This window comes from Melanotaenia boesemani, chromosome 7 (assembly GCF_017639745.1).
Source record: "Melanotaenia boesemani isolate fMelBoe1 chromosome 7, fMelBoe1.pri, whole genome shotgun sequence".
Lineage (NCBI taxonomy): Eukaryota > Metazoa > Chordata > Actinopteri > Atheriniformes > Melanotaeniidae > Melanotaenia > Melanotaenia boesemani.
Window position 1 is genome coordinate 19,189,614 of NC_055688.1, and position 17,799 is coordinate 19,207,412.

The 17,799-nt window shown below is 38.3% G+C and overlaps 1 protein-coding gene across 7 annotated transcripts in view; it reads left to right on the forward strand.

The window, feature by feature from the left end:
• Window positions 1-17,799, forward strand: part of diaph2 (diaphanous-related formin 2) — a 367,693-nt gene that overhangs the window by 205,854 nt on the left and 144,040 nt on the right. For all 7 annotated transcript variants that reach the window (XM_041989577.1, XM_041989581.1, XM_041989580.1 and 4 more), the window contains 2 exons: window positions 12,416-12,517; window positions 14,739-14,978. In XM_041989577.1, the coding sequence (XP_041845511.1) occupies window positions 12,416-12,517; window positions 14,739-14,978 (342 nt within the window). The remainder of the gene's footprint in view (window positions 1-12,415; window positions 12,518-14,738; window positions 14,979-17,799) is intronic.

The window sequence follows — 17,799 nt, forward strand, 5'->3', positions numbered from 1 at the left end:
TGTAGCACTTGATGAAAAGAGGGCTCTGCAAAACTCTTTTCCATTCAAGATTTTGCCTATGACAGTGAAGCAGGGAATTAATAATCAAAGGTTATAGTGAGAATGGAAGGAATAGAGGAAGCAAGAGGTGTTCATAATGTATCTGAAACTCTGTAACTCAATCTTATTATCTTCCTCCTCCGTCGACATGTCTAATGTAATGATTTGTCAGCAGAATGTGGCAGTGCGCTGGCCTTGAAGTACCCCTACGATGTGTCACCCTGGCAGAGTGGATAGATAGGAGTTGATTGGCTCTCCTTATTCTGCATTAGGGCCCATCAACGCCTCAGAGATGATGTACACATCCCTGAATGCTGGCAGACAGTCCTGGCTCCCACCATTCATCTGTGCTCCATGTAATTTCTCGCAATTCCACACTTATTTTCATCTTCATGCACCCGGCATGCAAACATACGTATGGTCCATGCAAATGGATAGATGTGTCAGTTATCTCTTTGTCTTCTGCTCCCTGTGCAATTGTGTCATTTTTCATCCAAACAATAAATGTGTGTTAGTTTCCTTCTAGTGTGAATGCACAATCACATTTGCATTCAGCCTACTTCTCTGTCACACTCTTTGTCTCTGTTTCTCATTTGCCTACAATATTCATGGTGCTGGTGGACAGAGGTCACTTGTATATATCAGGTCAGCTTCATCAGATTCAGAGAGACATCAGAGTCACCCCACTGTGATATCTGTATAACAAAGCGATAAGGAGGACAATGAAAAACAACAATACACACTGGCTCAGTGGAAGCAGATAGTCTCAGAAAGCCTGGCAAAGGTCCACTTTTAAAGAACTGACAGCTTGACAAAGCGATTCATTGCTATTATTGTTGGCTAACAGAATCAGCAAGGGAAGGGTCCTCTGAACCTTGTTTGTGTGGGAAGAGTCAGGTCCATGTGCTTTGGGCTTCAGGGCCCTGGTTCTATTGTGCAGTTTGGTAAAACAGGACAGCTAGTCTCCTAGTTCCTTTTTAGTGGTGCTCTGTCTGGTGCATATTCTTACTCTCTGGTATTGTTGACATTACAGCATGGGTATGCTCATGACCTTGCCGTTATTGATTTAAGCTGGCTCTCCTGTTTGAATTTCTTCAACAGTCCCCATATCCTCTTTGTCCCAGAGTCACAGCTTAACTGGCAAAATGATGGTGATGTGTCCTGTGTTCCTACAGTACTTCCAACCTTGAAACCAGACAGAACCTATCTTATAATGAACACTTAAACACTTGAAAAGTCCACGTTGGATCAGCGACTTGCTTTTATCAGCCCAAGGTTGGGAGCTAATAGGATTTTTATTCAGCTCACATAAAGTTGATGTTTTATTTTTTATTAAAAAAAAAGAAAAAAAAAAAAAAAGTTGATGTTTTATTTTCAATGTCTTCATAAGTTTCACATTTTTAAGTCACATTCAGTAATAATTTAATCAGCGGTTTACCTGCGGCTGTACGTGACTACAAACATTTCACCCAAGGATAATTATTTATATTACGTTCAACACCAGCAAATTAAAAAGACATACGAAGCAAAGCTATTGACTTAAAATGCATTATTATCTTTTTCCATGAGTCTTGAATAAAATCTGTATGGGAAACGTTGAGATGTCTGTTTATTTAAGTCAGAATTGGGGTAAAATGTTTAACATGAATTACAGAAGTATGTGTAGCTTGTACAAGCAGAATCACCTCCATCACATAAGGTCAACAAGGTCATCTTGTGGCTGAAAAACAACGTAGTTAATAAGTTATCTGACCATGATGTTGTTTTACTCACGGTTTGGCATCTCTGACAGGGAGCGTGTCCAAAAGCATTCTTGGAAAGATTTCTTACTTACAGTTGAGGGGATTAAGTGGTGTTGGTTTTTAGGCTTTTAGATTACTTTGCAAATATACTCTCTAAACTTTAGAGCCTTGTAATTTTTTTGCCCATTTGTTCTTATTTTTCTTGTGCAGAGGTTTTGTTGTTCTATCATGCTTTAGCACATCTTGGAAGCTGTTCATGGTGATTAGTATAAAAGCTGTTTGGTTATCTGCAGTACATGCTGACTATCATTTTATGCTCCCACAGTAGCTATTGCAGGTCTTTTCTACTCCCATCAAGCAAACACCTTTCTTGGTTCCTCCTGCATTATAAATAGTTTAGTTTAGGGTCAATTTGTAATATTTCCATGTAGCCTCAAAGCTCATTTTTACCTTGACCTCAGTGAGTTAATGTGCTAATGTGTAATTATAAAGGGTTGTATTTAGTAATGCTAACTTTAGTATCCTAGCGAAATTCTAAATTATTCTCATAGTATACACAATGGAGCTTAAAACAACCCCACAGGTATTTAGGAAAGGCAAGTTTGTTTGTATAGCACATTTCATGTACAAGACTTAAATGCTTTACATAAAACATTAAAAGCATTACAGTGGGGTGCAGGAAGCATTAGAAAGTGCATTAAATACAAACTTTAAAGAAATTAAAAACCAGAAAAAGGTAAAATAAAATAAATAAGATGCAAGAAATAAAGGTTCCACTGTGAGGAATTAACAGCTGTTGTGATAAAAGGCAGCAAATAGAAACGTTTTTAACCATGATTTAATACCTCGGAGAGTTTAAGCAGACCTGCGGTTTTCTGGGAATTTGTTCCTCATGTGAGGAGCATAAAAGCTGAACGCTGCCTCTGCACGTTTAGTAGACCTGATCCTGATGACCTGAGGGATCTGGTTGGTTCATAACAAAACAGAAGATCCTGAATGTATTTTGGTCTAAACCATTCAGTGCTTTGTAAACTAACAGCAGGAATTTGAAGTCAGTTATTTGACAGACAGGAAGATAATGTAAAGATCTGAGGACTGGAGTTATATGATCCATTTAGCAGGATTTAAAATTTAAGCTTTGACTTAATGTTGGGAATTTTCGTTTGTTGAAAGTTATTTATTCAACAATATTTATTTAAATCCTGTTTTTGTTTTTTGTTTTTTGTTTTCTTTTTCCTTTAAGCTCATAAACTTTGGTCCCTTGGTTATGTAAAAGGTCAGACCAAAAATCCAAACTTTACTGGAACAACTACATGCTTTCTTTTTTTCTTTTCTTTTTAAAATAAATGTAAAATAATTTACTTTATTGTGGGTTCTCCGATTGTTCAGACACTGCTCATTATTTATTTAGACTAAACCTGTCAGAGGACAACAGGACTTGTCAGTCATCAAGCTTTACTGCTTGGCAAAAAGAAGTTTGCTCAAGTTGACTTCAAATCCTTGTGTTGTTATATCATTACTCTGTGTATCCAAATGTGTTTTATTCCATCTAAAAATACTAATAGACAGACGTAGAGCACTAGTTTGCAGATATACACACATTACCAAAGCTACCGCTCAGCAGCTGCAGCTATATTTGTAAGTCACAGATGATTTTACACAAGAATCTTATATTTCATGCATGAAAAATAAATAAAGAAATAAGGTTATGGTTCAGTCAAGGGATAACATGAGACAAGGCCACAGCAGCATATTCAAGTTGCCTGGTAATTAATGCTTCACAACCAACAAATTAATCAAAAGAAAATGGAAAAACATTAGTAGCCCACAGGGAAAAGCTTACATTTTATTTATTCTGTAGGATTTTAAGTTAACTTAAAGCATTTTTTCCCATTTGACTTCTATTATATTGTGTTTTTTTTCATAAAATGTGACTAATTTTATGTGAAGAAATGCTTTTTTTTAAAGGTCTAAATCATTCCAAATTACCAAGACCTAACTGTTGTGGTCTGAAAGAATGATCTGGTGCACACATTGCATTATAATAAACTGTCAAATGATGACTTTCTCATCTCTTAATTTAATATTTAATCTTAAATGTTGTGGAAAATAGCTTATTAGTAAATAATATTAAAGTGAAAATCAAAGGCTTTAATTAAAAAGTGTAATCACTGATCATCATCAGCCAATCCTGCTTTCAGCAATCTGTGATCAACCCTAAAAATCTAATTAGAGCACTCTTAAATTTTACACAATGTTAAGTTAGCAGAACCAAAATAAACCAGGCAGATATTTTGAGTTACTGTTTGCTTTTAAGCAAGCCAGTTAGTTTAAGTGAGATATGCTTATCCTCAGCTTTTAGGTGTCGGATTTTAGTTACTTACTTTAATTACTACTTAATTTCTTTCTTCTGTTTGTGTAACCTCATTCTGACAACATATTGCTGCAATCAGGTGTACTGCACCAATACATGCAGTAAAATCTAAGACAAGCTTTTTTGTGTCTGTTTCTATTAGGATTTTCATTTCATGAATGTTTTGGGTGATTTTCTGCAGTTGGATGGATCTACTTACAATCAAAGAAAGAAAAGTTGTCTGAACATCTAAGTTTCCTACCATTTCTGCAGAGTTATACAAGAAGAATCTATTTCAGATCAACCGTAAGACAGTTTTGAAGGCTACAGCTGATCAGCTCGTTTTCCCACCCCTACTTAAAATATGCCATGTGATCAGGTTGCTTAGAATGAGAGAATCATCACTAAATGTTTTAGCACGCCCAGTTTTTTGGTGTGTGTGGTAAGCTAACTCTCTACAGTGGATGATATGACCCTGGGGGCTTGTTTTGCAGAATATCAGAGTGGCTTCTTAATGTTTAATGCCTGCCAATGTATTTTATATTACCCCATCTTCTTTTCAAAAGGAAAGGCTAATGACTAATACTGCACCACTGCTATTCAGTGATAATTAGGGTTGCACAATGTTGCTATGTTGTGTGCAAATGCACTGAATAAAAGAAATGCAAGGACAATAAAAAAAAAGAAAAAAATCCAGCATTTCTTGGAGTTCAACTCAGCATGTTCAAACTAGTCAGTGTGTGCATATCTTTCTGCCCATTGATTGACATACTAGTGCTTTTGAGAAAACAGTAGAAGACGTCAGCATTTATTTTATGAATTCGGGTGAGCAGTAGGATGTTAGACGTTAAAAATCCTATAGAAGTGTGGAGAGCTACATGAAAGTCTAAGCAATTCCACACCGCGGCCTCACAGTAAGAACTCACTGGTTCAAACTCTTCTTCCCACATGCATGTTCTCCCCGTGTATACGTAGGTTCTCCGTCTTTCTCCCATCGTCCAAAGATGTGCATAACTGGTCACTCTGAATTCCCCCTAAGAGTGAGTGTGACTGGTTGTTTGTCTGTTTGTGTTAGACCTGCAAAAGACTGGCGACCTGTCCGGGGTGTACCCTGCCTCTCGCCTGCTAATTGCTAGGATAGGCTCCATCTTCCCTGCAACCCTGAACTGGAATAAGTGGTATAGAAAATGAATGAATAAATGCTGTATAAATGATATATAATAGTGATCCATTTCTTTCAAATTGTCATAAATGCAATAATGTTTCACACTGAAGCCAAACATTCTGACTAGGCTGTCAAAGTGAACACAAGTGTTACAAGCTTTTGGCTTTTCACTTCTTCCCTTCAGCTCACCATGGCAACAACCTTTCCACCGGGTCTCATAGGACTCTTTCAAACTAGCCTTGCTTGTTATTATTGTTTATCTCTCTTGTCAATCATCCACATCAGTGCTGTGCTCATCCATATGCATGGCCCATCATTACATGTGGTTTCTCATTGGCTGCAGGGCCTGGCAGTGCCCATACCAGCCTTTGTTCTTTGCTGAAACAGGTGATTGTAGCAGACTGGCATGTTGTTGGGCATCGTTTTCATAGTGTAAAAGTGCACATGTGGGACAAGGCAATAAGTATGGGCATGTTGGATTAGAGCTTAAGCAGGAGAAACAAGTCCCCCATGGGCTTAATTGTGGTTTATTTTGGCACACAAAATAAAACACTTCTGCATCAAATGCTAATTTAACAATGAAACGTGAAATACATTATGCGGATTTGGTTTAGTTGGGGACACAAGTCAGGAAGGGAGGGGAGGTGTTAAATAAACAAAGTAAAGGTAAAAGTTGAAGAAGGGGAAAGGGAGAGGAGTGTGAGTTTGGTGCAATATTAAATGGGCTTCAAAAATTGATGGCCAGGACCCAAGAGACACCATGTACTTTTCCCTGATCATCACAAAGTTGCTGATCTCTGGCCAGAGGGTCTTGGCCAGGAACGCTGTCCTCAGGTTGAATCTTGATCAGAAGCATTCACACTTATGTACACACTGAAAGCAATACACACAAGTGAGCTTGTGCACAATACAGCACATCACTTAAATTTTGATTATGTGCAGTTCACTCAGCTCCTCCTCTGGCATGCAGGGTGGTGTATTTTCATAACCAAGTTATGGAGGGGAGAAAAAAAAAAAGTTTTCTGTTTTCATTTTCCAATTCTGTGTCTTTGTTGCTGTGACAGATGGCACATCACTCAAAGAGACACTCAGACAGCAGAATCCACAAACAAATTAATTTCTATTAATGTTTTGCATGCTTGCTCTCTTCTTATTTGATTGACATTTTCATATACTGGCTCCGTATTCGGATGACTGTATTGCCCAGGAAGAATAATCACAACTGAAGATTTATTACAGGAAAAGTGCGTCCACTTTTGCTCATGATGAAAGATTTGTTTCAGAGAAAATGTTTTACGTATAGTTTGTGCTCGTTTTACACGTCAAGCAAAGTTTTATTAAAATGAGAAGTTGTCATATGGTCATTTAAATGTAAAGTTTAATATCGAATAACACAGTAAATGTTTAATCTGAGACAAAACTAGCTTTGTCTTCATAACACGCAAACACACATACGCACTCACACACACAAATATATATATATATATATATATATATATATATATATATATATATATATAAGTGTGTATGTGTGTGTTTGTGTATATATACTGTATATATATTAGTTTTCTTTTTACTGTTTTTTTTTACTCATGTTGCTTTTCCTAATTCAGCTGTTTTGATCTTTTCACTCCATGTTTCTGTGATTGAACCAGTATTTACTTTCTTAGTTTCACTCTTAATTCTACTTCACACCTTCCATGATAAATGCAAGTTCCCAGGTGTGCAGAAAAAAAAATCCTACATATTTTATTCTTAAAAAAAGAGAATAAAAAATAAAAAAATAATGTCACACTAAGTCTGTCAGGTTTTCCAGCTCAAACACTAAAATTAATCCCTCCCCCCTTCCTTCTCTCAACCTGTTTTCCTCTCTCTCAGTGTTTGTGTCTTCTTCTTCTTAAACTGCATTTCTCATTTAGTTTAATGCGATTTTAGAATCTGTCACACTAAGTTTGTTGCCTGTCAGTCTGCCTCTGTAGCTTTGCTCACAGTGAGATTTGAGATGTTTGTGTGGTTTTGGCAGGGTGTAAATTCTGAAGACTTTACAGTCTGTTTGACTGACGTTCATTGTTTAACATACCTGCCTCTGAGACAAGATTTGTCACTTCTTTATTTTCCTTTTCTTTTTTCTTTTCTCCTAGTGTGTTGGGCTAAAATGCAGAACATGACATCTTGTACCAGTAGACCTTTGTATGTGATTAAATAATCTTAATCTATTAAAATATCTATTTCAAGAACACAAACTACTAAGATGTGGAACAAGACCTAAATGAAAAACTATCTACCCGACAATGGGAAAACATATGTTGGAAGAATTTTTTCCCCCATTACTCCTAAAATGTCAACACGTTTTTATGTCAATGGGCCATACATGTTGGAGACGGATAGGTAAATCACCATCACATCTTTTGGAGATGTCCAAAAATACAATTTTCCGAAGGATATTGACTGATCTTTTACTCTGCATTATAGTGGAATGTTCTGTATGTTATTTGTTTATTATATCTTTGCACAAAAAGCAAGGGAATTTGTTTTTGGCCAATTCTTTCTTGCCTTCGGTAATCATAATTGGCGTTGTATTAAACACTGTTGGAAAGCTTGAATATTCACTTTTACAATCTATAACTTCTAGAGATCATGTTTCTGTGGAATAAATACCACTGCTGAACATGTCATCTGTCCTCAGCTAAATGTTTTTATTCAGCCTATGCAGAGTTAAACACATTTGGCTTCAGAAGACATGCCACATTCTTCAGAGCGTTTACTGGTCTACCACATTATTTATTTTGATTTGTTAAACTGCAATGCAAAAAGGAATAAAGGTCATGATACACGCTAGCATATCCTATGCTAACCGGTAACAGCTGGCTTCCACCAATTAAGTACAACCCATATTGACAAACAGAAATGAATTAATACACACCAACAGTCAGTCAAATGTACAGATTATGTTTTTTAAGGGCAATGGATGTGGTGATTGGCAGAAACATGACACATGCGACTGCTCACACCGTGTGTTTGGAGAAACAAACCCGTTAGCCACTCAATGCTGCTTAGCTGCTGCTTACGTTTTACGGCCAATAGGTGGCAGTGTTTCCCATGAAACAGACTAAAATGAGTATATTCTTTGAAAAAGCACATTTTCAGAATAATTAAAGAACAAATTACTTTTAAGTTGTCATATAACCAACTTAAAATGCTAAATATAATTATAGAATATAATGACACAACTCATCTGAGGGGCCGAACAGTGTGGGTACTGGGTATTGTTAAAGGGGAGAACTAAACAAACAAATTTAAAGTTGAATGTAGTATTTCTTTTTTTATCGTTGTCTTTATTCATTTAAAAAATATGTTTATGATCATCTTGAAAATAGTTGGTGCTACACCTCATCTCAAATTTATCAAAACTGCCCTTGCTCTTATGAAAGAACCTCCGCTCGATAGTTGTAGGAACCTTCTTTTCCCTCATCTTCTTTTTTAAGCTGACAACAGATTTGAGATTAACAACTTGCAGAACACTAAAAAGTCTTTTCATCTGCTGATTAGTTAGTTATTGATTCAAAGTCTTTGGTGATTTGCTACAAGCCAGGTTAGGATCCTGCTGAGGTGTCACCGCAGGAAGATGGCTGTCCCTGATTGGTCTTCATCACAAAGCATCGGCAGAACACCACGTTTTTCATGTTTCTTTTAGTCTCCTAAAATTAAAGAGAAAATCAATTAAAAGGGGAAAGTCATATGTCAAGCAAATGGCAGCTTTTCTCTTCTTCTGCCTGTCTAATGGATCTCTCATAGGCCTTTCAGAAATGAACCGTTTGCTCAGATCACCCTTGAGTTATCAGTTTCTGCTTTATTTGACCCAGCGTTTGAAGGAGTCAGTGGTTCTGCGAAAACCTTCATTAGCTATTGTATCATAGACAATATTTGAAAGGTTCTCTTGCTTCTTTATTGTTTTCACATTACTCCTGACAAAGTGCTTCTCTGTGCTTTATGAACATTTCATGTAAAGTATGTCGTAAAATATAAGTCAAACTTGAAAAAGTTGATGTTTTTTTCTTTTTTTGTCGTTACTTTTACATAATGTGATTTTATTTTATTTTTTTTTTTAGTTATAAATGTTGTAGATCAGAAGTTCACTCCATCTTTGCACTTGAGCTCCACTACATAAGCATCCACTATCTTTAACCCCATGCAGCACTCTAAACAGTCTGATTAATTGTATGACTAATGCATGTGTGATACTGTCCGGTATTAACTTGGCATGGCTTCGCAGATGCTTTGAAACTGTGAGCTCAATTCACAGGAAGCTGGCTGACAGCAGCAGAGATCAAAGTATGGAAGTAAAAGCCCTGCAGATACTGTCATCCTCAACAAATGTTTACTCAACCGTATCCTGTATCTCATTACTTTCACACTCTTTTCCCCTCTTAGCTGCTTCCCTTCTTCAGGTACATGACTTTCACAGTCTGGGTAGCAATGGTGGAATAACTTTGGCCACTTCTACTACAGTTTACCTTTGTAACTGCAGCTTACTCTGAGGGAGAAGCAGCAGCAGTACTGTTGGGCTCTCTGAGTCCTTGATTTAACCTGCTGTCAGTAAATCTACTGTACATTGATTATTTAGTGCAATGATCTCCCAATCTGTTTCAGAACCGAAATAACAAGCATTAACAATTTGATGTATGTTTGATAGATTGTTTTTGTACAAATTGAAATTTAACGCATTGTGACAGACAGGCCTGTGTTGTGTTTTCAGATGTTTTCACACTGATGGAAATAATTGTGCTGACTCGTACTATTGGATTCCTGCTGTCCCAGGCAAAGATGAATTGATTCTGCTATCTTATAGTGAGGCACAGAGTTGATTGATGGTTAAAGCATATGTATTTTTGATTATAACAAGAATAAAAAGAGGCATGTGTGGTAGACAATTATATGCCTGCTGCTGGAGCTGTAACCATAATAAATACAGACATGGCTAAGACTGTTGTATAGCTGGAGCTGCTGAAAGGCTCTGAGCTACAGAGATGTGAACTCAGCATACCGCTGTTTGCAGAATTCTTTCCCTCACAATTCCCTGTATCTTGTCACATGTGCTGATATGTAGTGCCTTCATCGTCACTCAAGGAGCTAAATGAACATGTAGTATCGCTAGCATACTTTAAGTAATCTCTCATAGGCTGCCGTGTGTGTCTGGTGGCCCGTTGTGAGGAGTCTGGCCCGGCATCATCACCCATTCTCTCACATTGACTCACATATGGCGCTGCCTTTGTGTCAATTGTACTCTGTGGGGTTTCTGATAATTAACAAGATGACAGACAGATGAAATGACAAGCACAAGTGGATTCACTTTTCCACTACCTTGAGTTTGAATTGCATTTAGTGGTGGCATCTACAAATAGTTTTTAAATTAATTTCACATTTGTACATGGAATTAGTGGATAAATTATAGCTTCACAGATAGAAACGTGCCATATCAGCAGGCAGAAGGGGGGATTTTCACTTTAAGGACTGACGAGGACTGACTTTTTTTCAGTTTGTATTGTGACAAACCACACTCAAGTGATTGGAAAAGATCTATTGCATGAATCTGATTTGCCTCAGTATAAACAATAACTGTTGCAGTGGCTGAATGATGTCCGTCTTTAGTGATCCTGTGTTGTTTAGAGCCAATGAAAACTTTATTTGTCCAGCTGCTAACTTTACCCCCCTTCTCTCCTAGTACATTGTTTGCTTACATCTACTTTCCTCTTAAATGGATTAATCTGTGAGGTTGGCTGAAACTCAGTTCCCTAAAAGCACATTACATCTGCATTTTAGTCAACAAGGGTTTTACAACTGCATCTCAAGGCTGCATTTTTAGACCAAAAAGAAAAAAAGAAAAGAAAAATAGATTACTTCCACCCAAAGTGAAGGTATGGAGCAGGATTAGGAAGACGTTATTCAATGAAGTTTTGAGAAGAATTGATACCAAAGCGGTAAACAGGGCATGAACTTCTCATTGCTAAAAACAGAAATAAAGAATTAAAGGTGAAATATCTACTCAGTCATCATGCAGCTCTGATATGATTCTAACAATTCCAATTATAGATTTATTTTTATAGATTTATTTATTTTTATTGTCAACAACAATTCTTTCTGCTTCGCCTGATATGATCAAAAGCTTTCATTATTAAGGCACCATTGCCTGCTGCAGACCCTAATTGAGGCTTTGGCAAAAGAAAGCAGAATTTGATTTAATGACTCCATCCCAAACAAGGTTCCAAGGCTTGCAGTATGGCTTTCTTTTTATATTACTGAATTCCCTGAGGGAAAGACAGAGATGTCATCATTAGTGGGCAGTAGACTTTGGCTGTGTTGACTCTGATGGCTGCAGAGGTCTATAACATGGTCAGTGGCCCGGTAGCAGCGTCTGCTTTCTGTTTCCTCTGTCTGGGCTCCCATCTGGTCACGTGGTCCCATGCCTGTCGGCTCCCACTGAATAAATTTGAGGAACTAATGAGGAAGGAAGCTTTGCAAAGACCTGGAAAGGGCACCTCTTTCTCTTCTTCTCCTCTGAGAAAAAGAGGGGGAAAAGTCGCTGTGGTCAATTTTATTAACTTGGCTGACCTTCACACAAACAATTAACATTTACAGAAAACGCAGCCCCTCCCATTATCTTCCTCATCTCCATCTTAATCTTCAACCTCCCCACCACCAGCTGCATCATGTTTTCTTCTGCTAGTACAAAAGAAATTTATCAGGCAGTAGCAAATTAATGGCAAACCTATTGTATGTGTTTCATAGACAGTTGCAAGGTGATGCGCATTATGTAGGAGAAGGTCGGCTATCTGAAGGTCCCTGGCATGTTTAGTAATTGGCTTAGGGCCACAACTCTCACAGTCACAACCAACAGTGAGCAGTAATTGTGTGACCTAATGCACTCAGCTAGACCATAAGCAGACAGGCAGCGGTGCCTTAGTGAATAAAATATGGTCTATTAGAATTAAATGTATAATGTTTAATTTTTAACAAAAGTCTTGAACCTAAACAAACTTTTGCATGTGATATGTCTTCATCCATTTGTTTGTTTGAGTTACAGTGTTGATGTTTGTGTTTGTTCTCTTGCATTTGCAGAACCTGATAAAGAATCTGCCTGAGCAGAAAGAACTGAGTGCTCTAGCTGAACTAAAGGGTGAATATGACGAACTGGTGGAGTCAGAGCAATTTGGCATTGTGGTGAGTGTAATTTACTAGATTTTACATGAAAACACATACAAACTCTGTCACTCTGTTACAATCAGGAACTGTTTCAAAATTCAACAATGTCTTCATTGTTCAGTCACTTTCTAGGCAACAGTTTGATTTGGCCAGTCAAAGAGGGAAAGATCACACAATTAAAATATATAGAATTCAGAGACATGTTTGTCTGTGTCTTCCAGTAACAGGAAAAAAAGGACCAAACAAGTCTAAACTTGGTAACTCTGCAACTTTCAAAAAATGAGAGGATGCAGTTACAAAAAGTCCTTTCGACTTGAGCACAGGATAGTTCAATAATTTTTGATGGGGATTCAGAACTTTGTGAATGCCGTAGTTTGACATCAGCTGTCAATGTTGTCTCATGATAAAATCATATCCTAAGGCTATGAATCCTGTCTGTAATAACAGTCTTTGAAAAGTATGCAGCTGTAGTCAACCGGCCTGGTGATGTATCCCCATCCTTTAATCAATTTACCATGAACATAGAAAGTTTTTTTTTTTTTTTTCTTTTTTTTTTTTCTTTTTCCCAGATGCAATCTAGATAATGCCGTGGGTAAAATATTGGAAAACTTGGAACACAGTCTACTCTGCAAGTAACCATCAGACGAAGTGGGTTTGAAAGTGGATGATGATGAATTTGGTAGAAAATCTTAAACATTGTTTCATTTTTTAACCTGTTTTGAACACGTGTTTGAACCATGTTGAATACTGGCAATTTATCCCGCTGTCTTTTCACACTAGCATGTGTCTCATTGGGGTTTACAGCTACTAATGAGAAATACTCTATAAGTATGGTTAAACTGTTGCACTGTTAATTTGTTGTAGGAAAGCAACATGCATCATCAAGCTGCTTTCACCTTTCCACTTAGTTACGGCTGCAATTACTTTTTAATTACTTTTTTTTTTTTTTTTTACCCTTTCCATTTATTTACTGAGTACCTGAGGGTGTCTCATCAAGGAGATGTTGCCTTTTAAGTCCACAACAAAACCAGTGTCAAAATATACTTTAGCAAAAGTTGTTAAGTCACACCCAGGGGTTGCAGACATGCTTCATCACGCCCTTAAATCCCTTTACTTATTGAAGTGTTTCCACCTATATCTTTTAGAAAATGTAATAAAACACGAGGTGGCAGTATCCCTGGTGATCTCACCAATGTTGTGATCACATACCTTTCTACTGATGAAGCAGCTCTTTTTTGCTGAGATATTTGGTTCCCCCTGGGAAATAAGCAATGTTCAAGCCTTTTTCTCTGCCTGTGCTGTCACCAACATACTCGCTTTCAACATGATTTCCACCTATTGTATACAAATCAGTTCAAGTAAGAAAGACGGGGGAGTAAATGTGCCTGTGTGTTTGTTGTGTGCACACATGACATGTCTGCAAGGAACTGGATGGAGACAGACAATGGGTGATATGTATGTGTATTGCTGCGTTTTGTATATTATTTGTTTTAATTCCCTATTCATTTATTTCCTCGCTCCCTTCAGTGACTCCACTCCCAATCCTGCAAATATAGTTTGGGGCTGTTATATACAACAAATCTGTTAAATGGAACATTTTGTGAGGGGAAAATTTTGTAGCAAATGGGTTAATCTCATTTGCTAAAGAGTGTAGAAGATTTTCAGTTCATTAGTTACAGCAGTAATTACACTTGAAATCATTCATGAGATTTTTCCTCCGTCTTGAACTGCTTATCACATGATAAGATATACCAATTTATACACTGAATCTCAGGGATCCTTCAGGGTTTAAAGGGCGTAATTAATGACTAGGAATCATTGTAGAGGAATGTTTAAAACTTGTTTGTACCTAGTTGATGCTGACATTCGCATGTAATGTGTCATGAGTTGGTGATAACCAGCAAAATGTTGCTAACAACTAAATACATACTGTATATTTCTGGGGGTGGACCTTACACATGATTGGCAGCAGTAGCATATTTTACTTGCTTAGTTTAAATTCCAAACATAGAAAAAAATAAATCTATGTAAATTGTTGGGCTATTTTGCGATCTCAGCAAATCCCAAAAAAATAATTAAATAAATTGAACTGAAATAAGTTACATTCACACAAATAGAAGACATTATGTGGGACAATGTTTCAGCTGAACATACGTTGATCATATAATCTGTAACAGGTCATTTTTTTGTTTTAATCCAGTGCAGGCTGCTTACTTGTCGTTTCATTTTTGCCTCTCAGATGAGTTCTGTAAAGCTCCTACGACCACGTCTCAATGGCATTCTGTTTAAGCTGACGTTTGAGGAGCAGGTGAATAACATCCGACCAGACATCATGAGTGTGACGTTGGCCTGCGAAGAGGTGAAGAAGAGTGAAGGCTTCAGCAAACTTCTGGAGTTGATATTGCTGATTGGCAATTACATGAATGCTGGCTCAAGGAACGCGCAGACATTTGGTTTCAATGTCAGCTTCCTCTGCAAGGTAACACACTACTAACGCACCCAGCACAATAAAAGAAAACATGTTTTAAAATGTGTAAAATGTAAACTGACATTAATATCAAAGGTGATTCAGAATGTGTGGAGTTTATTTAAAATTTGACCAAACATGTCTACTTCTGTGCCTGTGAGGGACTGGTGATATGTCCAGGATGTACCCTCCCTTTTGCCTAGTATCTAGGCTCCAGCCCCCCTGATGAACATGCATTAGGATAAGTGGGTATAGAAAATTAATGGATGGTTGCCTCCTTCTGTATCCAAACTAATGCTCCAGCACACATGACAGTGAGATCACATGTTTTAACTTGATTACTGCTGGACTCATAAAAAAAAAAAAAAACTAATACAAATCTCACATAAGATGCTTTACATAGCCACAAATTTCCAGATGGCCCCTAAACTCATCACATGCAAACAAAAGCAGATACCACAATTTATTGAAATTCCCTAAATTCGTCATTCGTATTATACAGTATTAGGTCAGGTCAGCTGCTCTCAAAGCACAACAGATATGCACACACCATCTTAAGCCTTATTTATGCTTTATGTTAAATACACATATGGATGGAACCTTCTGTCCGCTGTCCTTTACGTGCATATTTTAGTCTGTTTTCAGAGTGTCATGATCTGTTGGTTTGGTTTGGGTTTTTGTTGGATTTACTTTTACCCAAGTTGCTCTCCTTGTTTCCTATTTTATTTTGTAGTACATCCCCTCCTGCAGTACATTCTTTTTTATATCCTGTTATCTACACACCTGGTTTCATTTGCTAATTTGCTTCACCTGCTCCTTGTTTAGTTTGTTCTCCTTAGTGTATATTTACCCCTTGGTTTCTTTTATTCATTGCCAGATCGTTGTCATTTCCCCCATGTTGTCCTTGTAAGTCTGTGTCTCTGTTTTAATTTTCCAGCCCTGTCACCATCAGTTCTTATCATTAAACCTTTATTCCTGCACCTGTCTGCCTCCTGCCTCTTCACTCTGCATTTGGGTCCTTATCACTCATGCAGCGTGACAGTCTTATTTTGAAATGTTTAGGAGTGTCCACAGGGAGAGGAAAGCCTCTATGCCGTTTGGTTATCTGTCCCCACAACAAGGCAGAAACCATTCCAGAAAAGATGTCACATTTCTGGGGAACCAGGTTTGATTCAAACAACCATCATCCAGAAGTGGTGAGTTTTAGCAACATAATCTTGCCCTCTGCTGGTTTGCCCCCAGCCTGGCTCTTTGGTCCTCTTACTACCTGCCTTTTTTGTCTCTGTGCGTTCTCGTATGTTTGTCACCAGGGGGGTCCCATATTACTACAGCTATGCATCCAAAGAACCACCATCTTTGCTGACACTTATTCTGCCACAACTTGTTTCTGCTCCTGCAAATGACACCACAGAACTCTTCAGAGTTCCACAGCGAGTTCATGGGGACCTGCCTTTACACATTTCTGAGGGAGTCCCAATAAGGGACGCTATTCCTTCATCTCTGGCTCTGGTTCCTGTCTCAGAGTGGGATGCTCCTCCATCTCCTCTAGATCCGATTCCTGTCTCCATGCAGGATGGTACTCCTTCACTCCGTTACTGTTCCCAAGAGGTTTTCCCAAGCATGACGCTCCTCCATCACACATCTCCCAGGGGTGTTCCATAAGCGAGATGCTTCTCCTTCACGTCTGGCTCTGGTTCCTGTCTCCGAGTGGGACAGTCCTCCCATGGCTTCCCTGAGCTGTCCCAGCTCCTCTTCCCTTTGTGCTTCAGCCGTGTGCTCAAGGGGTCCTAGCCTTGTTGCCCACTCTGGAGTGTCCTGCCTTGCTGTCTCCTGTCTGCCCAGCCACCCGCCATACAGTCATTTAAGCTGACACTTTTCTCCAAAGCAACATCTGTGGGATTCCAACTCAGGTCTCTGGATGTCTTGCCAACTGAGCCGTCCAGTCTAGAGAAATGACAACAAAGAAAAGAAAGAAACATAGGATCTCCTTCCTGAGGATCTACTGGTGTACTCTTACGACTCTTATCTTCTGTGATGTACTTGATATATATCGTGGGGCGGCAGTTGCTCAGGCGGTAGAGCAGGTTGTCCAATGATCGGAAGGTTGGCGGTTCGATTCCCACTCCCGCCCACTGCCGCAGTCAACTGTCGTTGTGTCCTTGGGCAAGACACTTAACCCTCCTTGCCTCCAGTGTTGGCATCACTAGTGAATGAATGTGGATGAATGTTCGGTGATGGTCGGAGAGGCCGTAGGCAGCTGTGGCTACACGCGTAGCTTACCATCACCAGGTATGAGTGAGGTGTGGATGAATAATGGATACACTATGTAAAGCGCTTTGGGTGCCTCGAAAAGCGCTGTATCAAATCCAATCCATTATTATTATATATTTGTGATCGACAGCTAAAGAGAGTTCACAGTTGTTACTCATAATACTAATCTTAAAAAAAAAAATGCTGCTGCTGTTTTCTCTCATAACTTAAACACCATCAAATAACAAGTGACCTCCTTAAAAAGGAGAATGAGCCACAGGAAGTAGCTTCTGAAAGTACAACATGGAGAAAACAAAACATGTACAACTTTCAGTAAATACCTTTCACAAAATGAGCCACCCCAGATTATGAAATATAAGTGAAGCCTTGGACATACTTCTTACCTCTACACTGACTAAATATCTTTCAACATCAGAGAAACTCTCAGTTGCAGTTCCAGTGCCCCATACAGTTGCACATGATTTGTTCTTAGTCATTCAAACCTAGAAAAACCTAACTATCAATTTCGATCACAGCTTAACCACAACCGCATCACCAATAAACAACTTGGGCTTGAATTTAA